This window comes from Leuresthes tenuis, unplaced genomic scaffold (genome assembly GCF_036924035.1).
Source record: "Leuresthes tenuis unplaced genomic scaffold, fLeuTen1.0.hap1 SCAF_5, whole genome shotgun sequence".
In the NCBI taxonomy this organism is placed as follows: domain Eukaryota; kingdom Metazoa; phylum Chordata; class Actinopteri; order Atheriniformes; family Atherinopsidae; genus Leuresthes; species Leuresthes tenuis.
This window is the reverse complement of record NW_027325359.1, coordinates 18,112,108-18,134,910: the sequence shown is the minus strand read 5'-3', so window position 1 is coordinate 18,134,910 and position 22,803 is coordinate 18,112,108. Positions and strand designations below refer to the sequence as shown.

Genomic DNA, 22,803 nt, shown 5'->3' with positions numbered 1-22,803 from the left:
AATGTCAACTATCTCCTCTTTATAATAATGTAATTTGCCTGTTCTGTTCTTTATTATTGTGTAAGTGCAAATGTATGTTTGAGAACCTGAATTCATGCATGTGCATTTCATCTATTTGTATCAGTTGCTCAGTACATGTCTTCATACTTTTTGTGTGTGCTTGGGTGTATGAATGTGTGCAACTACGTCTGTCGGAATGGGGCCTTCGGAAGCATTTCTTTAACCCCTGGACATCCCCCGCTGGCTCTCCACACCATTTAAAACCACATGACAGGAAACCTAGGTCACTTTGAACTATTCTCCCCCACAACAGTAGCTGACAAACACACTGACACCATCCAGTGACTGAAGCAGGAGAAGGAAGACAGTAAAATGAAAAAATGGGCTCCCACTGGGTTTTCATTGTCTCCATTCATAAATCAGTTATAGATAAAAGATTATAATGTCAGCGCTGATCTTTTTTCAATATTTTCAATATTTAAACATTTATTTAAAAATGGTAATTGTACACTGATGTTTGGTTGTTTTTATTTTACATAATAATGCAACAAAAAAGTGTGCAGAAAACATAAAACTTCACAGCATGAAGTTGCAATTATTCAACTTTTCAAGCAGAAACTCTGTTTTGCTTTCTTATTTCTACCATCTGGGCAACATTTAGTGTTTCACATGAAGATCTGAACAATAACTAGAACTATTTTAAAACAAAAAAAAAATAAGGTGGGTTTATCACACTGAGGCCTATTCTTTTCAGCTGAAACAGTAGCATTTGGTCAGCTCCTTGGAGTATTGGCCTGAGAGGAGCTCAGGTCTGGAACTGATAAGTGGAAACAGACCGGTGCAGTGCTGCCTGTGTGTTTAAGGCCAACACACATCCGACACAGCGTAAACAGCCCGTACCCCAGTGACTAAACCCTGGAGCATAGCCATAATAATTCTAAACCTCTGTACAGTAGATACACCATATGCTTCTTGCTAAGTTGGGTTTGTTTGCCAAGACATGCTATTGTTTTGGAAATTACTTAAATGACTAGAAGTTGCCGCAACCCAGCAGTGTGCATATAATGTTTAGCTTTTGGTTTGTTTGTTTTTTCTGCATTTCATTCGGCACCTTTATAGACTGCAAACTGAAGTAATTGTGGACATTTTGACTTTAATTCATCACAGCAAGTAAGTGTGAAACAAGAGTTACTCTGGGTTGGTTTTTCATATGTACTTACAGCTGCTGTTTCTGAATCTCTACATGATAACAAGCTGCTTTCGAGAGCCATTTTCTGCATATCCCTTCATCCTCAAAACCAAACATGACACAGTATCCATCGCTTCACAGCGTGGAAGAGGATCCAAGTATGAGCTGGTTTTATGGTCTTGCTCTCCCCTGGGGCTAAGAGGCCTAATGAAGTCTGATCCGAGCTTTATTAAGATCCAAGGGTGAGGTCTCATAGTAAAAAGCAGGGGGAAAAAAATAAGAAAAAGAAGAAGGGGGGTGCAAACCCCTCATTAACTCCATTACACCTCTGGAGCACAGGGAGATCCAAAGATCGGGAATGATGGGGGGTAAACAGGGTATGAAGCTAAACTTATCATAGCCCAGCCTGGATTCAGATGGTCTCCCAAGCTTATTTAATATTGTAGCAGTCCAGTCACTTACAAAAAATAATCATAAACCGATCAAATGCAAACTGGCCAAATTCCCACGTGGCCATCAGCCACAGTGCGCAAATTTGCCAGCATTTGGTTCACAGCTGGTGGTAATTTCTTGGTAAGTCTGTATGTGTGTACAGTGCACGGATCATGAATCTCAGTACATCAGGTGGGCCAGTGAAACAGATGTAGGCATTAAAAGAAGATGACAAAGAGTAGGACGAAAAAAGAACATAAAGCAGATTAAATAGAGGTGTGATCAAAGTAGCAGCTGGATGCATGTGTCGATATGAAAAGGACATAAATATGCCGATACATAACTGGCAAGTACTACTCATACTTCACATACTGTAAGTGTAGATGTAAAATAACAAGACAGTGATTACGGTGCATGATCGAGTGAAGAGAATGAAACACATGCTGATAAACAGACAACTGAGGGAGATTAAGAGTAGGAGGGAGCCTAGGGGATACTGCCATATCGATTGCTGAGTGATCAATGCAACAGTGAATGATCCAGCCATAACCAGGGCAATTACTGGGTCACTGTCGTGTGTTATTGTGTGTGTATCTGCAGGCCACTGGTGTTGCACCTCTCCGTATCAGCCAAACAAAGGGTCATGACCCATTGTGTTATTGCTGTTTTCCAATCGCACATGACACACTCGTAATAGAGCTGGAGGAAAGGCATCAATTAGATTATCCACGCTGGAGGACCAAGGACGAAAATACTAACAGCATCCTTGCAGTGACGAACAAGGCAGAAGGACTGGCTGTGGGGGAAGATGTGGGGGGAGTCGACAGAGGTTTGTGTATGTGAGTGGACAGTTGGGAAGGTGGGTTTGCCTACTAACCTGGATCTGTTGCTGGAGAATGTTTATCTTGTGCTGCTGCTGCAAAAGCTGCTGCTGTTGTCTGGCAATCTGCACACATACAAACACACACACACACACAACATGATAGAGTCAAAACGCCAAATAACACACATGTATATTTCTATTTCTATTTTTAACATGAAGAAAAAACAGCTCTTGCGTCTCAAATCTGTACGATAGTATATCATAGCTTTGAGAAAATATTCACTTCATATAAAACAAATGACAATTAAAAATGGCTTATTTTGACTGGAAAACTGGGTTAAAGCAAAAAAAAAGTGTATGAAATTTTACCCCTCACTAGAAGACCATGGCTACACATCAATAAAAAGTTAAATTTCTCAACTGAAAGAAAGACCTGTGAAAAAACTAATTATGTTAACCAACCAGTGTTCAAGATCATGATCAGGACGAACATGTCCTTTAAAAAGGCAGCAGGCAACGTATGTCTGTTGAAAATAGGTGATTTTGAACATGTAATAGTTGCACAGTATCACATTTGTGACAGTTTTTTGTAAGAGAAATCAAAAACATGTTACGATTTGCAAAGGAATGTAGGGTTTTTTGAGCCTTCAAAATGTAATAACTTTACAACTTTTGAGTCTGAGTGAGAGTTTTGTGTAATGCAAAACGTAAGCATGTTACGTTTTAAGAACCCGGAGATTGTTGGCATTTTACAAATACAATTTTGGGAATTTTTTATGTTTTGTGTGGACCAATGTAGCTTTGTCACATTCTGGTGTGAGACTGCGTCGACGTGTCTGCTTGCATCCAAAATGCAACCAAATCATGCAGGTAATAGAGTGGAAAATTCATGAAAACATCTAGGTATTGACAATGATTCTGTGAGACTGACATGTTTACAACCCCAAGCCTGCATGCCTCCGGGACACCCCTATGCTCACATTGACATAGGGAGCTGTTCAACCTGTTTATGATGTATGACCGTTTAATATAAAACAGTTCAAGTTGTGTTAAAACCTCCAGTTTTATCTAGGACTGCAGGGACTAGCCAGTTGTGAGAGGTTAAAACCCCTAAAGGGGCATCATGTCTTATATTTGATCCCACCAATTGTGAGACAGAAAAGTCAAGCAGCTGCCTTTTTTTCTTCTTTTACTTGAGGAGTCATTTAGTATATTTATTCCGAAATGTAATTACAGGCTGCTGAATGGGAGGCGGCACCCAAATTTGCACACATGTCATATTTCATTAAAGGCAGATTTCTCAGGGTTTGTCTGTAGGGCATTATCCTATCATGTCTCAACAGCCAAATGACTGGCTGATATTGGAATCTGTCTTTCTTTTCACTCTCCCCATCTTGCCTGTTCCTTTGTTAAGCTGTTATAGGTGGTATGTGTTTTGATGGGAGGTGTGGACTTGTCCAAACACAGCCTGTCATACGCCGACCTACAGTGATGTGTCGACAAACAGTAAAAACAAAGAGCAGCTCACCTAAACATCTCTTTGCTCAGGCTCTGGCTCTCGCCCCTGTCTCACACTGTTTTTTTTAGTTGTTTTTTTGTTTTTTTTTACATTTACATGTCTTTTTTTTCTTTAAAGCCACACTCATACTCATACAGAAAAGCAGGACAGTAGTTTCTCAGTTGAAGTCTGGTCTAACGGGGAATATCAGTATACATTTTATCATGCAGTCATACAAAACCCTGTTTAGCTATACTACCAGTTGGAGGTTGGGACTCACGTAAGACATAACAAGATAAATCTGAGGGTCACAGGATGATTAGAAGCTCAGCTATAAGAAATATTTTTTCTGGCCAAATCATAGCATCATTTAATTTAGCCTCTATGAGGAGACCAAATCATTCAATTGAAGAAGAAGGCATTACTCTTCATTTGAGTCTTTCTCACTGAAGTATTAGACTTAAGGCCTTTGAACCGAGCCCGTATTGTAACATGATGTAAATCATCTTTTGACACTGACTCTAAATCTTTCATTTGTCATTAAAGTTAAAACGGGTTAGATTTTTTAGAGCCACCGTACTTGCAAACATAGTTATCCAAAATGGCATATGGCAAACTGATTGACTTTTGCCTCTTAGCACAAAGCACTTTCTCTGTATTTTGTAAAGAATACAGGGACATGGCAGATTATTATAAATTTGCCTAGAACTGGAAATGGCAGTCAGGTGACTGATCATGAGGCAAAGGAAGCATAACAGTTTAGACAATAGTGATATTGTTCCAGAAAGATAACTGATAGATTTTTTTAATATAACATTAGTTGAAGCCATGAAATAACCTGTGGGAGACTCAAGTCCACAACAAGGGAGAGAAGCAGGGCTGAAGTTGACAGAGAGCCAGCAAGAAGAAGACATGGAAATATACAGATGTCTTTCTTAAAATGATAATATATACACAATGGATGGATAACTAAAACGCAGCAGACTTAGGGTGCAAGCTTTATCTGCGCAACAAGTTTTCTGGGAAAAAACACATACAGTGCTGCCCCTCTGCAAAAGAAACTAATCCTTGGTTTAATTCACAGCTGCGGGATTTAAAGCATACTACAAGAAAATTGGAAAGAAAAGGGCATGCCACTAACTTCGAAGAATCTCAATTGTCTAGAAAGAGACAACATTTTTAAACAAGCCCTTTCACAAATCTAGAACTGTTTACTGTTCATTATTGATTGAAGAGAATAAGAACAATCACAGGTTTCTTTTCAGCCAGGCTGACTAAGAGTCCTTGCTTGCTTGAACCATGTATTCCTTTAACTCTCAATAGTGATGACTTTTTGTGCTTCTTCACCAATAAAAATAGTTTCTATCAGAGATAGATTCATGGAATCCTATCCGCTATTGTCCCTAATGTATCATCAAGTATAGCTGATTTAGAAGTTTCTTTAGAACCTGATTTGTATTTAGACTGTTTTTATCCAATCAAGCTGTCCGAGCTTAACAACAATTGATTAGTCTAAACCATCAACTTGAATTTTAGACCAAATCCTAACCAGACTGTTTATGGAGGTTTTCTCTTTAATCGGCATTTCCTTAATGGATTTGATCAGTCTATCTTTGTTGACAGGCTATGTACCACAGACTTTTAAGGTTGCTGTAATTAAACCTTTAGTTTAAAAGCCTACTCTTGATCCCGGACTGTTAGCTAATTATAGACCTATCTACAGTTTGCCTTTTATGTCTAAAATTCTTGAAAAAATTGTTGCAGCTCAACTTTGTGATAATTTAAACAGTAATAATCTGCTTGAACAGTTTCAGTAAGGATTCAAAGCACATCATAGCACAGAAACAACACTGCTGAAAGTTACCAATGATCTCCGATAGCAGATTTGTGTCTGTGCTTGTCCTGTTGGATCTCAGTACTACATTTCGTGCGATCAATCATAACATTCTCTTACAAAGGCTTCAACATGTTATTGAGATTAAAGGAACTACATTAGGCTGGTTTAAGTTATATTCATCTGACAAATTCCAGTTTGTTCTTGTAAATGAAGAATCTTCCTCGCACACCAAAGTAAGTTATGGAGTTCCGTAGGGTTCTGTGCTTGGACTGATTCTTTTTTACTTTATACATGCTTCCATTAGGTAACATTATTAGACAGCATGGCATAAGTTTCCATTGCAATGCTGATGATACCAGATAAAACAAATCAGTTGGTTAGACTCCTCGCATGTCTCAAAGACACAAAGATGACTGAATTTTCTGCTTCAAAATTCAGATAAAATTTCAGTTTTATTTTTCGGCTTTTAGTGAGGAACCTTGGAGTTGCTTTTGACCAGGATCTGTCCTTTGACACATATATAAAACAGTTTTTTAGCACTTTCTTTTACCTTCGTAATATTGACAAAATTATAAACATCCTGTCTCAGACTGATGCAGAAAAACTAGTGCATACATTTGTTACTTCAAGATTGGACTACTGTAATTCTTTATTATTGGGCTGTCCCAAAAATTCTCTGAAAAGCCTGCAGCTGATCCAAAATGCTGCAGCCAGAGTTCTGATGAGAACTAACAGGAGAGATCATATTTCTCCAGTTTTAGCTTCTCTTCATTGGCTCCGTGTTAATTTCGAGTAGAATTTAAAATTCTTCTCCTCACATATAAACCTCTTAATGACCGAGCTCCATCATATCTTAAAGTTCTCATAGTGCAGTATATTTCTAACAGAGAACAGAGTTTCTAAAAGTAGAATGGGCGGCAGAGCCTTCAGTTATCAGGACCCTCTCTTTTGGGAGCAGCCACCATTTTGGGTTCAGGAAGAAGACACCCTCTCTACCTTTTTAGGCTTAAAACTTTCCTATTTAATAAAGCTTATAGTTAAGGATGGCTCAGGTGACCCTGAAACATCCCAAGTTGTGGTGCTATCTTACTCTCCATGTATATGTGACATTATTGTTTCATTAACTTTTTCTCTTTCTCAGCAGGTATCCTTGGCCTGGTGTTATAGTGCTTATTATGCCTTCTTTCCTGTCCCGCCAGCCCCCAGCTGGTATAGGCATATCGGCCGCCCTTCCTGAGTCTGGTTCTGCCAGAAGATTCTTCCTGTTAAAAGGGAGTTTTTTCTTTATACCATTGCCTCGTGTGTGCTCAGAACAGTAGATTGGATCGAAGAGAGGTTGCAATCTGTTGGCAATAAACTGTTTTCTTTTGGCTTTGTATGAACTGGACTAATTTGGACTTTAATGAATTAGAATTGATTGGATTATATGTATATGTAATTGGCTGGAATTGGGTTGTGTCTGTAAAGTGCCGTGAGATGACATTCTGTTGTGATTTGGCGCTATATAAATAAACTTGAATTGAATACGAAAAATACGAACTTGGTGTGGAAAAGTCCTTAAACTACAGATCAAATTCCAAGCAAACAGCAAATAAAGTTGGCTGAATTTTATTGTCAGAGTTTGACAGTACCGGGTAAATTCCAAGCAGCTGTAATGAACGGTGTAAAAGGCAGAGTGGTCCATAACCAGGAATAAATCTGGTAATAAAATTAAATAAACAAATCAGCTCTTGGCTGTTTACAGGGAATAAAAATACAGAGGCCTATTGGACTTTTTCTAAATTTTTCACATTCTAATTGTTTCATGTCAGCTATTATTTACCATGTTTCTTCTCTAAAAGCATAAACAGCTGATTTCCTGTGATCGGTCATGAAAGTTAAACATTTTTTCCCCATCATTTTGCCTTTTCCATTAACTTCCATTAACCTTGCCTTATGCAGCACTTAAAAATGTATATATTAAAAACTCAAAACTAGATTTTCAGATGAAGAATCTCAAGTGGTGACAAAAGAAAAAGCCTGCAGGTCGTCTATTCGAACTGTTCGGTGGTGTCAAATACTTTTGCTTTTTCTTGGGCCCCTTGGCGTCAGACAGGGTCTTTAAGTTTTCAACACAGGAAGTAAACGTAATTAAATGGTGTATTTCCACGTTACTAGCCAATGCACTTGTTAACTTTGTACAGTCATGTATTAAAAACCTGACAACAATATTTTCCAAAATCCAACAAAATAGTTCAGCAGCCTTACCCCAACACTGCTCAACTGCAGCCTACTTATGAAGTCCTTGTTGTTTGTATATAAGAATGACATAATAGTGTTTCCTCTCCGTGTCTAATATGGCCAAGCTGCTATGTCAGTGCACAGATGCCAGAGATGTCATGGTCTGTGGTGACTTTTGCTGTAGTTTGGACTTTGACTTCTGGGTTCTATCTTTCTGCACTTCAGCCGATTTCACTTTCTGTTTTATTTTGAGATGTTTTCTCCTTGTTCGTTATGGTTGACTTTGTGTCTTGTCTCATTTGTTCCACAACTGTGTTTAGTTAGGTAAATGCCCCTCACCTGTCCATCATCAGTTTTAATTTGTTTGAGTTTGTCTTCAAATAATCGTCATATCAGAGGTACATACAGTAACTTAGCTACTTCAGTTCAACAAGCTCACACGCCCAGAGTCTTCCTACCTGCTCCTGCTGCTGTCTGGCCAACTCCATCTGCTGTCTCTGCTTCTCCAGCTGTGAGGCGGCCATCTTTTTTTGCTCATCGTGGGCGGTGAGAAGCTGCTCCCTCAGGCTGATAAGCTGACCGATCATGGTGGACAGTTGGCGCTCCTTCTCCTCGAGCGACTCTGGCGTACCTGAACATGAATTTAGAAAGCCTTACAGTCTGAAGCCAATAAAATAACAAATCAGCCGACACTAAAGGTTATAACAGGTAGATCCTCATTTAGCCATAATCACAACAGAAACACATCTACGATAAAATATTTGATCTGCTACTCCCCAAAGAGAGCCATAGGGGAGGATAATAAAAACTTCTTTACTTAGCTTTTGAGCATTTTGTAAACTTTTGATTTGCATAGAATCTCCAAGTCAAAGCGCACCTTCAACAGTTTCTTCCACAAATAAAAAACAAGTTTTTGCCAACACAACGCTCTATAAAAAAAATTCCTGTATTCCCATAAATCATCAGACTTGTAGTTACATCTTAGTCCTCATTATGTTCTGTCTTGTCTCTTCATGTCATCACATAGTGTCTGCTCACAAGAACAATAAAACTGCTTCGAGTTAACCTCCGAAAATAAGTAGCTGTTACGGGCTTTTGTCAGGTTTATGATTTAGACATTCTTGGGAGGTTTGCGGGCCGACGCCAGTGAGATTCCTTTTTTTTTTCGTACCAGTCAACATGTTACACTGAAATTACTGCAAAAGACAGACACAATATTGCCAATATTTGCCTGTTACTCAAAGATCGGCTCATTAAAGGAAATCACTTGTGATATATGAAGCAAAATGTACATTTTTACTAACATGTTTCACTCTGTCTGTTCACCTGATTTAATAACTACAGCTACTGTCAGATCAGTGTCAGTATACTTAAGTTAGTCAGCTATTTTTAAAGATTTTCGCCCTTCGGAAACAGCTAAATTTCCACACCTTTTTGTTCCAAAAGGTATACAAATTGCTATTTTGTAATTTGCTAATGCTGCAACAAGTGTATGATCCATTGCAGACTTCCCAGAAGTGACCTGATGAATGCTTGCTGGAGTCAACCTATTTCTGTTTCTTCACATTCATAAATGGAAATGGTAATTAGATTTTGGCAATGAACATTGATATGAATACCGGCAGCGTTCGAATGAGTTTCTGTGTGGAGCAACAAGAGGTGAAAGGTCATAATGGTCAAGCACAAGTGAGTCTGGAAAATTGTTCCTATTAATTTTGTGTTACATTTCAGCCCTATAACCAGCCAATCATAGCACAAACTGACCTAGGTAAAAGTGAATTTCAAGTTTTATGCTGTGAGCTGCACAATTTCAAAGAGTCTCTGCACATAGAAAAATTGTCTCTTGAAGGGATTCTTTTTTTTTAATGTGGGGCAGTGTGAAGTATTTACAAGTAGTAGATCAGCACGGTTACATGCATAGTTGCAGTTACAACTCGACTTGACCATTTAACAGGACCACTAACAAGCTGGATTCCTCAAGACTTTCTGCAGCTTCTAACTTTGTCTGTGGAAGATCATCATACATGTAAAATTCATACATGTGAATTCCTCACACAGACGTTGTCTTTAAGTTACTGAAATGGTGATTTTGTCATATGACACTGCTGTTCTAATAAAATCCTGATTTCATTAGAGCAGAGCAACTGCCTGGAAATGCTTGACGGGACCATTGTAAAGTACACAACTTTTATTATATACATTCTTGGGCCTCCATTGTACCCCATTATAGAAGCAATAGACTTACGATGGGAACTCAGAGAAAATACTGTATAGGCAGTGCAACATTGCCAGGTTGTGGGGTTACTGTTTTTGCTTGGGATTTTTTGCAGTGAATGCATTCCACTCATGATGAACCATTTCTTCTGGTTCAATCTTCAATATCAAATCTTTCTGTGTGAAAAGGTTGTAACTCACATGCAGCTTTATCCCTTTTGCAAGTGTGTTTGCATCCTTGTTGGTTGGGAACATAAACTCATGCACATCCATGCCAAAGTTTATCATGTGTAGAAGTTCATGTTCTTACATGTGCATGTGTGTGTGTAAGGTCTTGCCCTGGGACCATGTAGGGATTGCAGGGTGGCCCCAACACTACCTGCATACTAACAGAGTTTCCATTGTAGCCCTGTCAGGCCCCCTATTGTACCCCAGACTGCCCCCTCTTCCCACACACACACACACACACACCACACTTACCCGCACAGAAATTACCCTTCAGCACCCCTGTATCAAAGGCAACATTCTACCCTTGTTGTCTCTTTTTCCAGGCTTCCATTCTTTCTCTTTTCGGGTTTCCCCTGAGGACCTCCCTATCAGTTACTCTACTTCCAAGTCCAGATTCTCCCCGTGGCCTTTCCCCTCTTTTCTCCTTCTGATTTGCACGCTGTGTTTTAATTTTACGTTTTAACCTCTCATCCCTTTTTTTCAACTTATTTACTCTTATCTGCTTTTTTCAGTTTATACGCTTTCCTTCTCAACTAGTCCTCTTCTCCTCTCATCTTATTCTCATCTTCCTTTTAAATCCTACTTTCATCCCCTCTTCTTTTTCCATGACTCCCATCTTGTCAGCCTTCTCTTGCGCTTTTCCTCCCATTTTCTCATCAGCTCTCCCAATCTCTTTCCAGCTCCTCCCTTTTTCTCCCTTCATCACCTCTTTTTTCTTCCCCTCTGCTGTTATCACCACTCCTCTCTGCCCTTATGTTCCCTTTTCACTCCTCCCTAGGTCTCTTTAGCCAATTTAGTCTTGCAACACTGATGGATGCTTTATAATCCTGTCATGCCTAACAGCACAGACACACGCACACACAAATGCAGACTTCTTCCTATTTCCTCACATTCCTTGCAAAGAAGTGAAGCCTATTGTGTAATAGCAACAACTGCGATTACAGCACCATGATTCATCTTTGTGGATTACGGGTTGTGCATACCAAACACAGCGGCTTGCGTTCCCTCAACACTTCTGGCACCAATAACCATCGGAGAAGTTTCCGTTTTCCATCTATCAGGATTATTCCTGACACCTGCTGAGGGCAGCAGCCAAAACAGAAAGCCATGAACAGTTTTCCTGCTATGTTTGGATGATTTGAATGATGTTTCTATGAAATTGAACTCCCACTTCTGCATGATTGTCAGTTTTTCACTGCTTACAGCTACATGAAGCTTTCATCTCTGCATCCCATAAACTTATCTTTAAATTGAACATTGCTAAAACAGAACTAGACAAAAGAAGTGTACATCATGTTTTGTTCCAACTTAAACTCATTCATTCACATTTTATTTATGATATTATATTATTTATTTGTACTCTAGTCCCTTTTTTTCTGCTTGCATTTAAATTATAGCTACGCTCAGTTTTTTGTTTACTCAAACAGAAAGTGACCTTAAATGAGTTTTCTTTTTTGTTTTTTGCACTAACCATGGAAACACATTCACAAATGCATGCATAATTTGCAAAGAACATTACACTTCCTTCATATCAGTGCTGTGCTGAAACATGTGAAAATGTATGTTTTCCATTGTGTTTAAATTGCATATTTATCATGTGCCATAACTGATCTGCTGGATTTATTTTATGTACGAATAAACACAATGCCATCAGTCCATCCAGAATGTTACTGAACCTGGATGTTTAACAAAGTTAACATGAATGTTGTCTTCCTCGGGGGACTGTTCAGTATACGAGAAGAATAATTTGGTCAACAAAATAGAAAGAAAAAGAAAACAATACCAAAGACATAAAGACAAAACTACATAGTTAGCATAATCCTTCTCAACTCAGTTGTTCAGTGCAAAATGCATCAATGTAAGGAAAATAACAGTTGAACATTTCTGGCCTTTCAAAAGAAGTCAGTGAACATCCACCCTGTAATCAACAACTAAGAGTTGTTCACTTCCACACAGTAACAACCCGACCTCATGACAGAACATGTAAAACTGTTGGTACACGGTGGAGAAACATTCAGTTTCACAACAAAGGCTCAAAAATTGCACAATTACATTGTTTTCCTTTCTCTGTCCTCTACATACATATTGTTCAGTTGCTGTCTGCATACCTGTTCAGCCTGAGTTTGTCCACTTTCCACAGCTTAAACAACAGGGCTTTGTCATACTGGACCCAGACTGGTCCTTCACATTGTTTCCAACGGATTCTTTGCTTTTACTGCACTCTCACCAACGACGGTTGGAGTTAGAATTATTTCAATGGTTTGATGTACATGTTACAAAATGAATGAATAGGTCCTTATACAAAATTTGCCATTTTGGGACCAATAAAGTATCATCCAGTTCAGTTCAGTTAAGTTCAGTCAGCTTCTTCATGTATTTCCAAAAAGTGTTTTTTGTCTGCTCTGTGTAGACGCCCTCGTTCGTAACCCTCGAGTTAACTTCCTTTCTATGTTTGAGAGATTCATAGCTGTGTTAAATTACCTAAAAAAAATGTTAAAAAAAACACATTTCTCTAAAAATTGTCAGGTACAAGGACTGGATTTAAAAAGAGTAAAAAAAAAATCCAATGAAAAATTGGAAAGGCTAAAGAATCTTTGCTCCAAATCAAGAATTAAAGGAAAGTCTGGCTTCTTAGAAGAAAATAAATAAGGGATGGCTCAAGGATTTCACACAGTATTATACATGGTTAAACAGTTACAAAATCTTAATGGTTGTTATGGATAACAGATTTTGATTCCATATTCCCATCATCTCACTTTAGTGCTGACCTACACAAAAAAACAATTTGTTACCAACTCGACAATTTATAACGATGTGAAACTGCTACATTTTGGACAGATTGACAATGTTATGTATTCTACATGCTCTGATGACTCTAGTTGTCTAGTCGACAGTGGTAAACTGTCTATGAAGCAGCAACCACAACCTTCTTAATGCTGTTCAAAAAGGTACAATGTCTTCCCTCGCTGTTAATCTCACGTTTGTGAAGATGGCCATAAATTGTTAGTAGGACTCAAATCAGGTGAAGAAGAGGAAGCATCCCGCATTATGATCACGCTGCATCTTGAATCTTGAATGCTGCACGTCTCTCTGTAACACTGCTAGAAAAAAAATATTCCAGAAACTGGAAGACGACTTTCAGACAATTTTCAGTCTAAAAAGATCCAAACAGCCCCGTTCAGTGCCATCATTTTCCAGCAGTTGTGAAATATGGTCACAGTGGAAGATAACAAGTTTCTGCTTAATATTTGTTTTCTCCAGGGCCTTTTGATTCAACTTGCCAACTTTTCTTATCTGAGAGATTTCTGACTTTTCACCACAAAATGTTTGATTGGCTGGCAATCACACCTCAATAGTTTAGCTATCTGAAGAGTGTGGCCTTTTATCATTTTTGCTCCTTCATTACACAAGTATATATTAACTGAAATGAGTAAATTCTATTTACTTTGAAAACTATATGGTATTCAATTCAATATTCAATTCATGCATAGAGGTAAGGATGACGTTAGAACACAGTGTTCCTCACAATAAGTGAATGACTGATCATGAAGTCACACAATGACTGGCAAAACTGTCTCAGCCACTTCCCTTTAAACACATACAAATATACCAACACACACACTGAGACTCCAAAAAACACAAATATGCTTACACACACACACACACACAGACTCACACAAATCACCTGTGACTCACACTATCACACCTCTGACAAAACTCCACCACCAGCTTGGAGCTTCTACCAAACCATCACATTTCCCAGAACATAATGACTAAACCCTCTCCTCACCATCACACCACAACAAACACCGTCGCTACATCCTGTCCCTGATCAGCTCAGGACTGCAGGTTACACACATTTCACATGCAAACTGTACAAGTTCAGGTGTGGCGTAGACACCAGCTCACTTCTTCTGCAGATGGACAGAAGCATGCAAGGACATAAAAATCAAAAGATGCTAGATTTAAATTACTTTTGAATATGAGTATAATTAATGCTGCCAGATGTGCCAGCTCATGTATCTAACATTATAATGAGACACACTCCATCCATCTGTTCTTGTGCGTTTTCTTACTTTGAATTAGACATAAAAAATGTAAATACTAAAAATTTAAAAAAAAATAAAATAAATAATAGTCTCACTAGGAACATGAAGATGGAACAAAGTCTGCTCAATATTTCTAAATGAAAATGTTCTCTCAATTATTTCACTGCTGTTATTTTGTAGCCTGTATCGTCTTGTTTTTGTGCAAAAGAGCGTTGAAGTTTCCGAATATATGATGTGCGTTTTCCATGTGTTATATTCATCATACTTACATATTCTATTAAATACAGTATTTACCTCTGATTTGAATACATTACTATTGCATTTCTGTCACGCTTTTTTCATGTAAAAACATGTAAAAACTTAAAACATTACACAGCACATCTCCACAAGCTACACAAGAGCTGCTTGAAATTTGTAGAAATTCAGTTCAAATTCATGCCTCCATGACAAAAAAAAAATCATTATTTTGACAGGGAGGAGAAAGGTGGAGAGCAAATAAAGGCCAGGACTAGAGTTTTATTGAGATTCATGTTAGCAAATGACACGATGATGACGACAGAGAGCAAATAATCACAGAACTGAAGTGTTCAAAAGTCCAATTTTGCCCTGCTCTACAGTGAACACACTCGCTTTTTTTGCAGATGCTTGTGTGAGCAACTTTGGCTCACTGTACAGTGCACAAATCTTCCCCACATAAACAAGAATAGAGGAACGAGACATACATTTACTGTATACATTGCAAGCTGAAGTGCACTAGCATTAATGAATGTTCCAGTGAATTAAAGGGGGTCATCGGTTTTCTTCACCCTTAAAATAACTGCAACTGAACAAGTAGGTTCAGGTTGTTGTGTGAGGAGACACAGAGCGACAGTTGTGTTTGTGTATTTAGGTCAGCCAGACCGGGCCTCATTTCAACCATTGAGAAATAAAACGCTTGACTTTCTTCAGAGCGTTTCTTTAGTCGGGGCGGAGGAACAGAGACATCTGTTAAGCTTGTGCGCTTCTGGGTCTTAGACCATTTATGTAAATTCATGTACCGTAACGTTCTATATTTATCAGTATCTTTAATTAACTCACTAGAAACTGTCCAGTTTAACATATGGGACATAGATATATATGTTGGCTCTGTGTAACTACAGCCAGCTATTAAAATAGATCCAAAGGAGTTTCTGTCACTCAAATAAAAGAAGAAAAAAAAGAAATGCAAAGCTTTACATAGAGGAAGCACAAGAATTGATCTCAGAGACCCTTAATTTGCTTCCCGACCCATGTCTGTGTTAGTTTAACATGACAAAAAAGCACCTTGTTTGTAAGTAGTAATGTTAATTAAACTTCTCAAGCCATTCTGGACTTTTCTTGCCAAAAACTGCCTGTGACTAATCATGAAAAGCTGCTGTAAACACTACTGTTGAATGCCAGACATAAAAAAAAAAGAAAAGAAACATAAATGATTGTCACTGACAACTTTACCTGATGACACATTTCCCCCCAAAATATATTTCTTTATTCAAACTGCAAATCAATTGCACATAAATATAATTTCTAGTAATTTAGGCAAATTTCTAGCATTTGCCTCTCTGCATACCTCACCAACAAAAAGAGATGTGTAGGTATTAATTTGGATTTGACAAAGTCACAGAGGCTAAATCTGCATCACAGATCATATGAAATGGAAACAAGGCTTAACTCAGGGTGGAAAGTTGCCTTCAAGAGACTTTGTTTAAAAAATATGTTTTGTTTTGGTTGGCTAAAAACTGAAGGATTTACCACATTTACTGCATTATTGAATAACACTTGAGGCTATCATCCATATTCAACTGTCAGCACAACAAAGCAAGGAAGCTCCTTTTCATTTCTAAAGTTTCATTTAAAAAAAAAATCACATCGCAATACAATATATAATAAAACCGATGTGCATGAAATATCCACTTTCATAATTTACAGAGAAAGCAAAAATGTAAATGTATGGATAAATTAATATTATCCATTTAAGTTTTCAGGTGAATAGATGATGACATTTATATTTCAAGGTTTAAGAGCTTTCTGGGCTTTTTGAAGACTGATTGGGTGTGTGACAGATGGCCAACTACTGATTTGCAAAAGATGATTTGCTTTTAAGAAGAAATTACATTTTCTGTGTGGAAGTGGGGGTATGTGTGTGGAGATGCAGGTGGCAATTAGTTAGATACATGTCCAACAGTGAAACTGCTCTGCTGTAGAAGGCTCTCTGAGATCCCCTTCTCCTTCTTTCCACAGAGGGAGTATTTGCCATTACAACAGGAGACGATCACAAACTGCTTCTCCCAGTTTTTCTTCATCATCTATTCAAACACTAACTTAGAATCTCCTTTTATTCAACTGGTGCAAAGAGGATTTTACATACTCAAGGCACAATAATTCAAAATAAAGACATTGCCTTTATTTTGTGTTTTGTGTCCATTTAGACATGGTGGTAAAAACCTACAATGCTGTACAAGTTCAATGCTTAAAAAAAAGTTTCTAAATCACGATATGATGATGTTAGTGGTGGTGATCCAGCTAATATTACAGTATATTTACAATGTGCTTTGGTTAAAGATTTCTGTTAACAATTGACTGCAGAACAGTCATATGTTTTATTTAACAAGCAAAGTAAGACCGTAACAAAACAGAATGAAAGGCTTTGATCATATCATTAAAGATGACGACTGGCATCTGATTCCCTCATGCTGCTGCCACTAAATGAAATTTTAACATGAGATCGCTCCACAATGCTGCTGTCTTCACATCTGAACACTCAAGCAGGTCGGGAATACATTCGCTTCGGTACGATTTATAGTCTCATGAATGCTATTTGCTGATGTGGACAAAAATATTGGCGCTTGTGCAGGCCCTCCCCTCATACACAACCTTTAATCAAAGTAACAATTACAACCTGTAGTGTGTAAAGCGGCTCGACAGGTAGCCAGGGCGACCGTTTACTCTGTGGCTTTCATATGCAGAAACGCTCTGAAAGTATGCACATTCAGGGGAGAATTACAGCATATTTGAACAGTTCTCACCCTTGAATTCAGGTTTGGTAAAGCAGAATCTTTTTTCTCTTTTGTGCACATACCACTTGCTTGCTTTATATGTTGATGTTTCAGTGAACCAAAGAGAAAAAGAAGAGCTTCAGATGCCAAAGATCTGCAGGTTTCAGAAAGGTACTAATTATCGTGGTCTCCCTGTTTGTGTTTCCTTCTTTCACAGCGCTTACCATGTACGGTATGAATTTTTGTGCAAACAGGAAAGGTGGTTGGCTGTTTTCACAAGACGTTAACGTCTCACTTATACAGTGGGAATGCAGATTTAGTTGTAGCTGCACACGTGAATGTTGGCCTTGTTGTGGATAACATCTCTCTGACTCTTACCTTTAACCTCGCCCAGCAGCTCATTGGCATTCAGGCGGTCAACACGCTCCTTCCACTCTTTGGAGAGGAGTCTCTCCATGCAAGACGGCTCTAAAAAAAAAAAAAGGAAAAGGAAACAGTTATTATTTCATTATTATCATTTTTCGTTTGTTTTTAGTACGTCTTTAATGAGAACAATGAAGTCATTTCTGGTTTAGTATCAGCAAAAATAAATCAGTAAAAAGATGCCTCACTGAGATCCACAAGCATAAAGTCTGACAGATTGTGAGCATAAGGACGGTGGGAACTGTTCAAGACAGCAAAGACATGGGTTCTTGTCTCTCCTAAGAGTTGTTAAATCCCAAAATTTCCTCCAGCTTCTTCTCAAAAATAAATGAATAAATAAATGCAGCAGCCATCCAGCTGACCAGATTGAGAATGTGTGCATTGTTCAGAGATGGGCTCCTGTTTGTGGCTGTCTTCTTTCTCACAATGTGTCTCAGAGCCTCAGGATAATAGACATCACAGACACGTGGTCTCATAAGATTCATAAGGTCCCATTTGTTCAATTGGAGTCCTGCAGTGAACTTCCCTTTAAACAATGGGAACTTTTCAATTCTTTGCCAGACTGTAGAGAGACAGGGAAGTGCACATGTGTGAGCAAAAGTGTTTGTGTGGGAAGAGAGTGCAAGGAGAAAAGTTTGCGCATTTTCAGTTTTCAGTGCTGAAAGTTCAATCTTGAGTTTTAATGTTCTGATTAGGGTTTTACAGAACATATGCCCTCAGAAAATGTTACGTACAGTTACAAATCTGTAGAGTGAGGAGAATCAGCAGCACTTCGGCCGGCTACATCAAAATGCTGCTCATGCAGCTGCACGGGAAAATGTTTTTTCTTTCAACAATGTGACACAATGAATCCTCTGCATCCCTGGCTTGTTTAGGTGTGCTGTTGGCAGATATATGACTCGCTCTGATGTCGTATGTCAGGTACGGCCAGCAACAGGTGACCAGGATTGATGAAATCTTCTGGGTTGTACCTCTAAGCATTAACACCTCACTCTTCTTCGGCTTACACCTACAGAAGTTTCCCGCATGCGACGCTGCTTCACACACTACTTCAACCCTTCTCAGTTTGTGTGCAAACTCTGACTTTCATGCCAGCGTACGCTTCGCAGATGGTGTTAGGACCACGCAGGGTTCCGTGCCAAAGCCTCAGTCACCACGGATGTCAAACACACACACACGCACACACACACAAAAAGGACATTCTTGGGTGCTGTGTCGAAAACATGCCCCTGTGGGCTTGCCTGATTTAGAATGGTTAAGTCAGACAATAGCTCATTTGTGGTGCCTTTATCCTGACAAAAGGCGCTATAGGCACTCATAACGGCACATGGTCTATTGTGAATGGCTTAATGTTTAGTTTGTGCGTACGGGCACATTGTGCGGTCATGAGATGCCTTCCGCCAGCCGAGCACAACTTCCTCATTGAGACCATTAAATCTTTGCATGTTTACAGTCGGATTATGATTGTTGTAATTAAGCTAATGCACTGGTCCAAATCACAAGGGGTCGATGTAAACAAAGGCTGGGGGTCGGGGGAGTGATACAATGGCAGTGACAGGGACAGCCATAAAAATGAGGAAACAATTTCAAATATACAGTCATTTCTGGTGGTTATTTCCCATATTAGGGAAAAAACTCCAGGTATTTCCAGAATGATAGCTCACACTGCAGTACTGTCGTGTAATAAACACAATTTCCACATCCTCAGGACAATGGAATCCACCTGTTATTTTTTTAAACAGCAGATTTACTGGACAGGTGGCTCTGTATGTATACATTTAGCGTCAAATATTCAAAGTCAGTGAAGAAGGGGAGATATAGGACAGGATCAGAAGAGACTTTTTTTTCTGTCATCACAAGACCTAAAGACGCCAACGTGCATTTGTTTAGGGGCTTTGTATCAAACAAAAAAATCCCAGAGCGTAATTTATGGCAGCACTTAGAGAGGAAAATACAACCTGTAACTGCAGGACACATCTGCATAAGTCAACCGTGTGTGTACTCAGATGCACAATTTACACCCCCTTCAACTGATAAACAGATCGGATGAGGAGACAGTGGGGGGTGGGAGGGGTGCAGTGTGAGTGGGGAGGGGAAGCGGAAGAGGAAAAGACAAGAGGGATGAGAGGGAGATGTTTTACCCTAGATGGCTCTCTATCTGTCGCCTAAGCTGAGGTAGGTTCAAGTGCTGTTTAGATTGGAGAGTGGATAAAAATTCCTCACCGTCTGAACATCGGCTCCTTTATCAAGTGGAGGAGAATTGCAGAAGATGGACGGCTCAAGAAGAGGAGGGAGAGGAAGGATGAATGGGGTGAGGAGGAAAGGAAAAGGGGGCAGAGAGATGGAAGGTAGGAGGTCAGACAGACAGCAATGATGCTGAAGATGGGGATGAGGTTGAAAATGTTTGTTTCTTCTTTAAAAATGGTTTTGAGGAATGAGAGAGGTTGAAAACAGTAAGTGCTCAGGCTCAGACAACAACATACGGTACATCTTTTGGAAATGTTGTTGTGTCTGATGCAGTTATGGCTGTTTTCTAATTCAGTGATGCCTGAAGGCCTGAGATCATGGTCATTCAGCATTGGTTTAAAATCGTATGTCACATGTGCGTGGGATTTCTCAGAGTTATTCAAATCTTTTATATAACATAGATGATGAAACACCCAAACTCTTAAAACTGTTAGCCCAGCAGATTGGGAAGAATTAGCCTCTTTGGGGTGCTCTTTTTGTACTCACATGAAATAGCAAGTGATCCCTGTTTCAATTCTAAAGTTTAATATATCAGGACATTCTGAAAAAAATGATCTGGTCCTTACTAGATCTTAGAATTAAAAAACTACATGCAACCTAAGATGAACACCAGCACATAAGATATTATTGTGTTTCTTCTTTTCCTCTTCAGCCATTTGATTGTAGATTTGCTGCTGTGTTTGGGACCATTGTCCTATTTCATGACAAAATTTGGGCCAAGCTTCAGCTGTCAGACAGATGGCCTCACATTTGACTCAAGAATGTTTTAGTTTACAGAAGAGTTCATGGTCAACTCACTGACTGTAATGTGTCAAGATCCTGTGGATGCTAAATAAGCTCAAATCATCTGTGTTTGACAGTTGGTATGAGGTGTTTGTGCTGATATGCTTCGTTTGGTTTCCACAAAAGATGGCGCCGTGCATAATGACTAAACATCTCCAATTTGGTCTGGTCCAAAGAACATTGTTCCAGAAGTCTTGTGGTTTGTTCAGATATAGCTTTGTAAAGCTAAGCAGTGCTGCCATGTTCTTAGAGAGAAGAGGCTTTCTCCTGTAACCCCTCCAAACAACTTGTACTTTTTCTGTCGTTCTCTAACTGTATGCTAACTGAGGCCTGTAGAGTCTGAGATGTAGCTCTTTGTTTTTTTTCAGTTTCTGTGAGCATTGTACAGTTTTACACTTTTGAAGAATTTTTCTTGCTGAGAATGATGGACTCCAAAAAGTTTGGAAATGGCCTTATAACTCTTCACAGATTGGTGGGCAGTAACAATTGTTTCACTAAGATCATTACTGATGTCTATCCTTCTTGACACCTAAATGCTCACAAAACTGACAAAACTTCTGCTTTTACAGAGGTGCTCACACACACCTGGCTGCTACTTACCCTCTTATGTCCTATAGAAGGAGTGTATGTGTGAATTAGTTTTTCATTCACTGTTTCTGCATTTTGGGGAGTTTTTTAAATAAATAATGACACTGTGTAATATGTCATGAATTGTTGTTCATCTTTCATCTTTTTTATTAATAATTATTAAACGAACACATATGCTTAAAGAAATAAAATCATAATGGGAAAGATAGTGAGTGAAGGATGAAGGAAAGTAAAGGAGATAATAAATTAATCAAGCGATGGAGCCGTAAATCAGTGCTTCAGCAGCCAGCGAGATGACAAATATTTTGGGTAAACAAGATTTCATCACCTGTCCTCACGACTACCTGTCAAGAAACAGTGTTTTGGGTGTTTAACACAAGCAACAGACAACATACTGTAAGCTTTACTGTTGTGCACTTTGCTTGTGGCAGGCAAGCATCAACAGTCCCAAACAGCCACTGCCAAGAAATATACAATGTGCCACAGGCTTCTATGAGTCATTGGGTCTTTTACTATGTCAGTTTATTTGTATTCAAAATTTTCTCATGGAGGGAAATTTTCGATAAAATGTCCTTCGCGGAGAGGCTTTTTCTCATTTATCAAATGATAGAAACACTGAGTATCCTGAGTAATTTATGTGTGACAGGTAGATTTACCTTATTCTATGGCCACCAGTTATTCATTTTTCTGAAATCATAGTTTTTGGAAATCACAAACATAGCAATCCAAAATAGCAATGTCATATGTTTCCATATGTGCCAAAATAAACTCTTCACCCTCCACTTACCTATGCACTCACATATACAACATATTCCAATCTGGATGTTTTCTTACAGAATGTTCTGAAGTCACACATTTTTTTTAGGTCTTTACACTGTATGTATTCTTCATTGTATCACATTAGATCGTGGTGTGATAGTTTGTTTTTGAAATGTAGAAGAGGATATACAACATATCTTCTAGTAATAGTAACTTTTCACAGGTTCCCTCATAATCAACCTGAAGGAAACTGTCTCTTTCACTCTCTCTCTCTCGCTCACACACACACGTAATATGGTGTGCCAGAGCTCAGGAACTCTGAGCTCAGGAGTCTGCAGATAAATGCCAAGGTAAAGAGAAAAGGCATTAATCTGAAAAATTAGTTAATGTTAAAGATAACAAAGGCCGATGTTCTAGTGGGTGCCTGATGTTTGCATAGCACACCCGCGGCTGAAAAAAAATATTTCGTGTCTTCACTTTGCTGCTGAACGCGAGTAAATGG

At 38.8% G+C, this 22,803-nt stretch overlaps 1 protein-coding gene across 3 annotated transcripts in view; it reads right to left on the bottom strand.

The window, feature by feature from the left end:
- The window catches only part of LOC140307469 (transcription factor SOX-6-like), a 114,241-nt gene that overhangs the window by 38,148 nt on the left and 53,290 nt on the right, over positions 1 to 22,803 (bottom strand). For all 3 annotated transcript variants that reach the window (XM_072386373.1, XM_072386374.1, XM_072386375.1), the window contains exons 5-7: positions 17,880 to 17,969; positions 8,458 to 8,630; positions 2,499 to 2,567 (exon numbers count right to left, since the gene is read on the bottom strand). In XM_072386373.1, the coding sequence (XP_072242474.1) occupies positions 2,499 to 2,567; positions 8,458 to 8,630; positions 17,880 to 17,969 (332 nt within the window). The remainder of the gene's footprint in view (positions 1 to 2,498; positions 2,568 to 8,457; positions 8,631 to 17,879; positions 17,970 to 22,803) is intronic.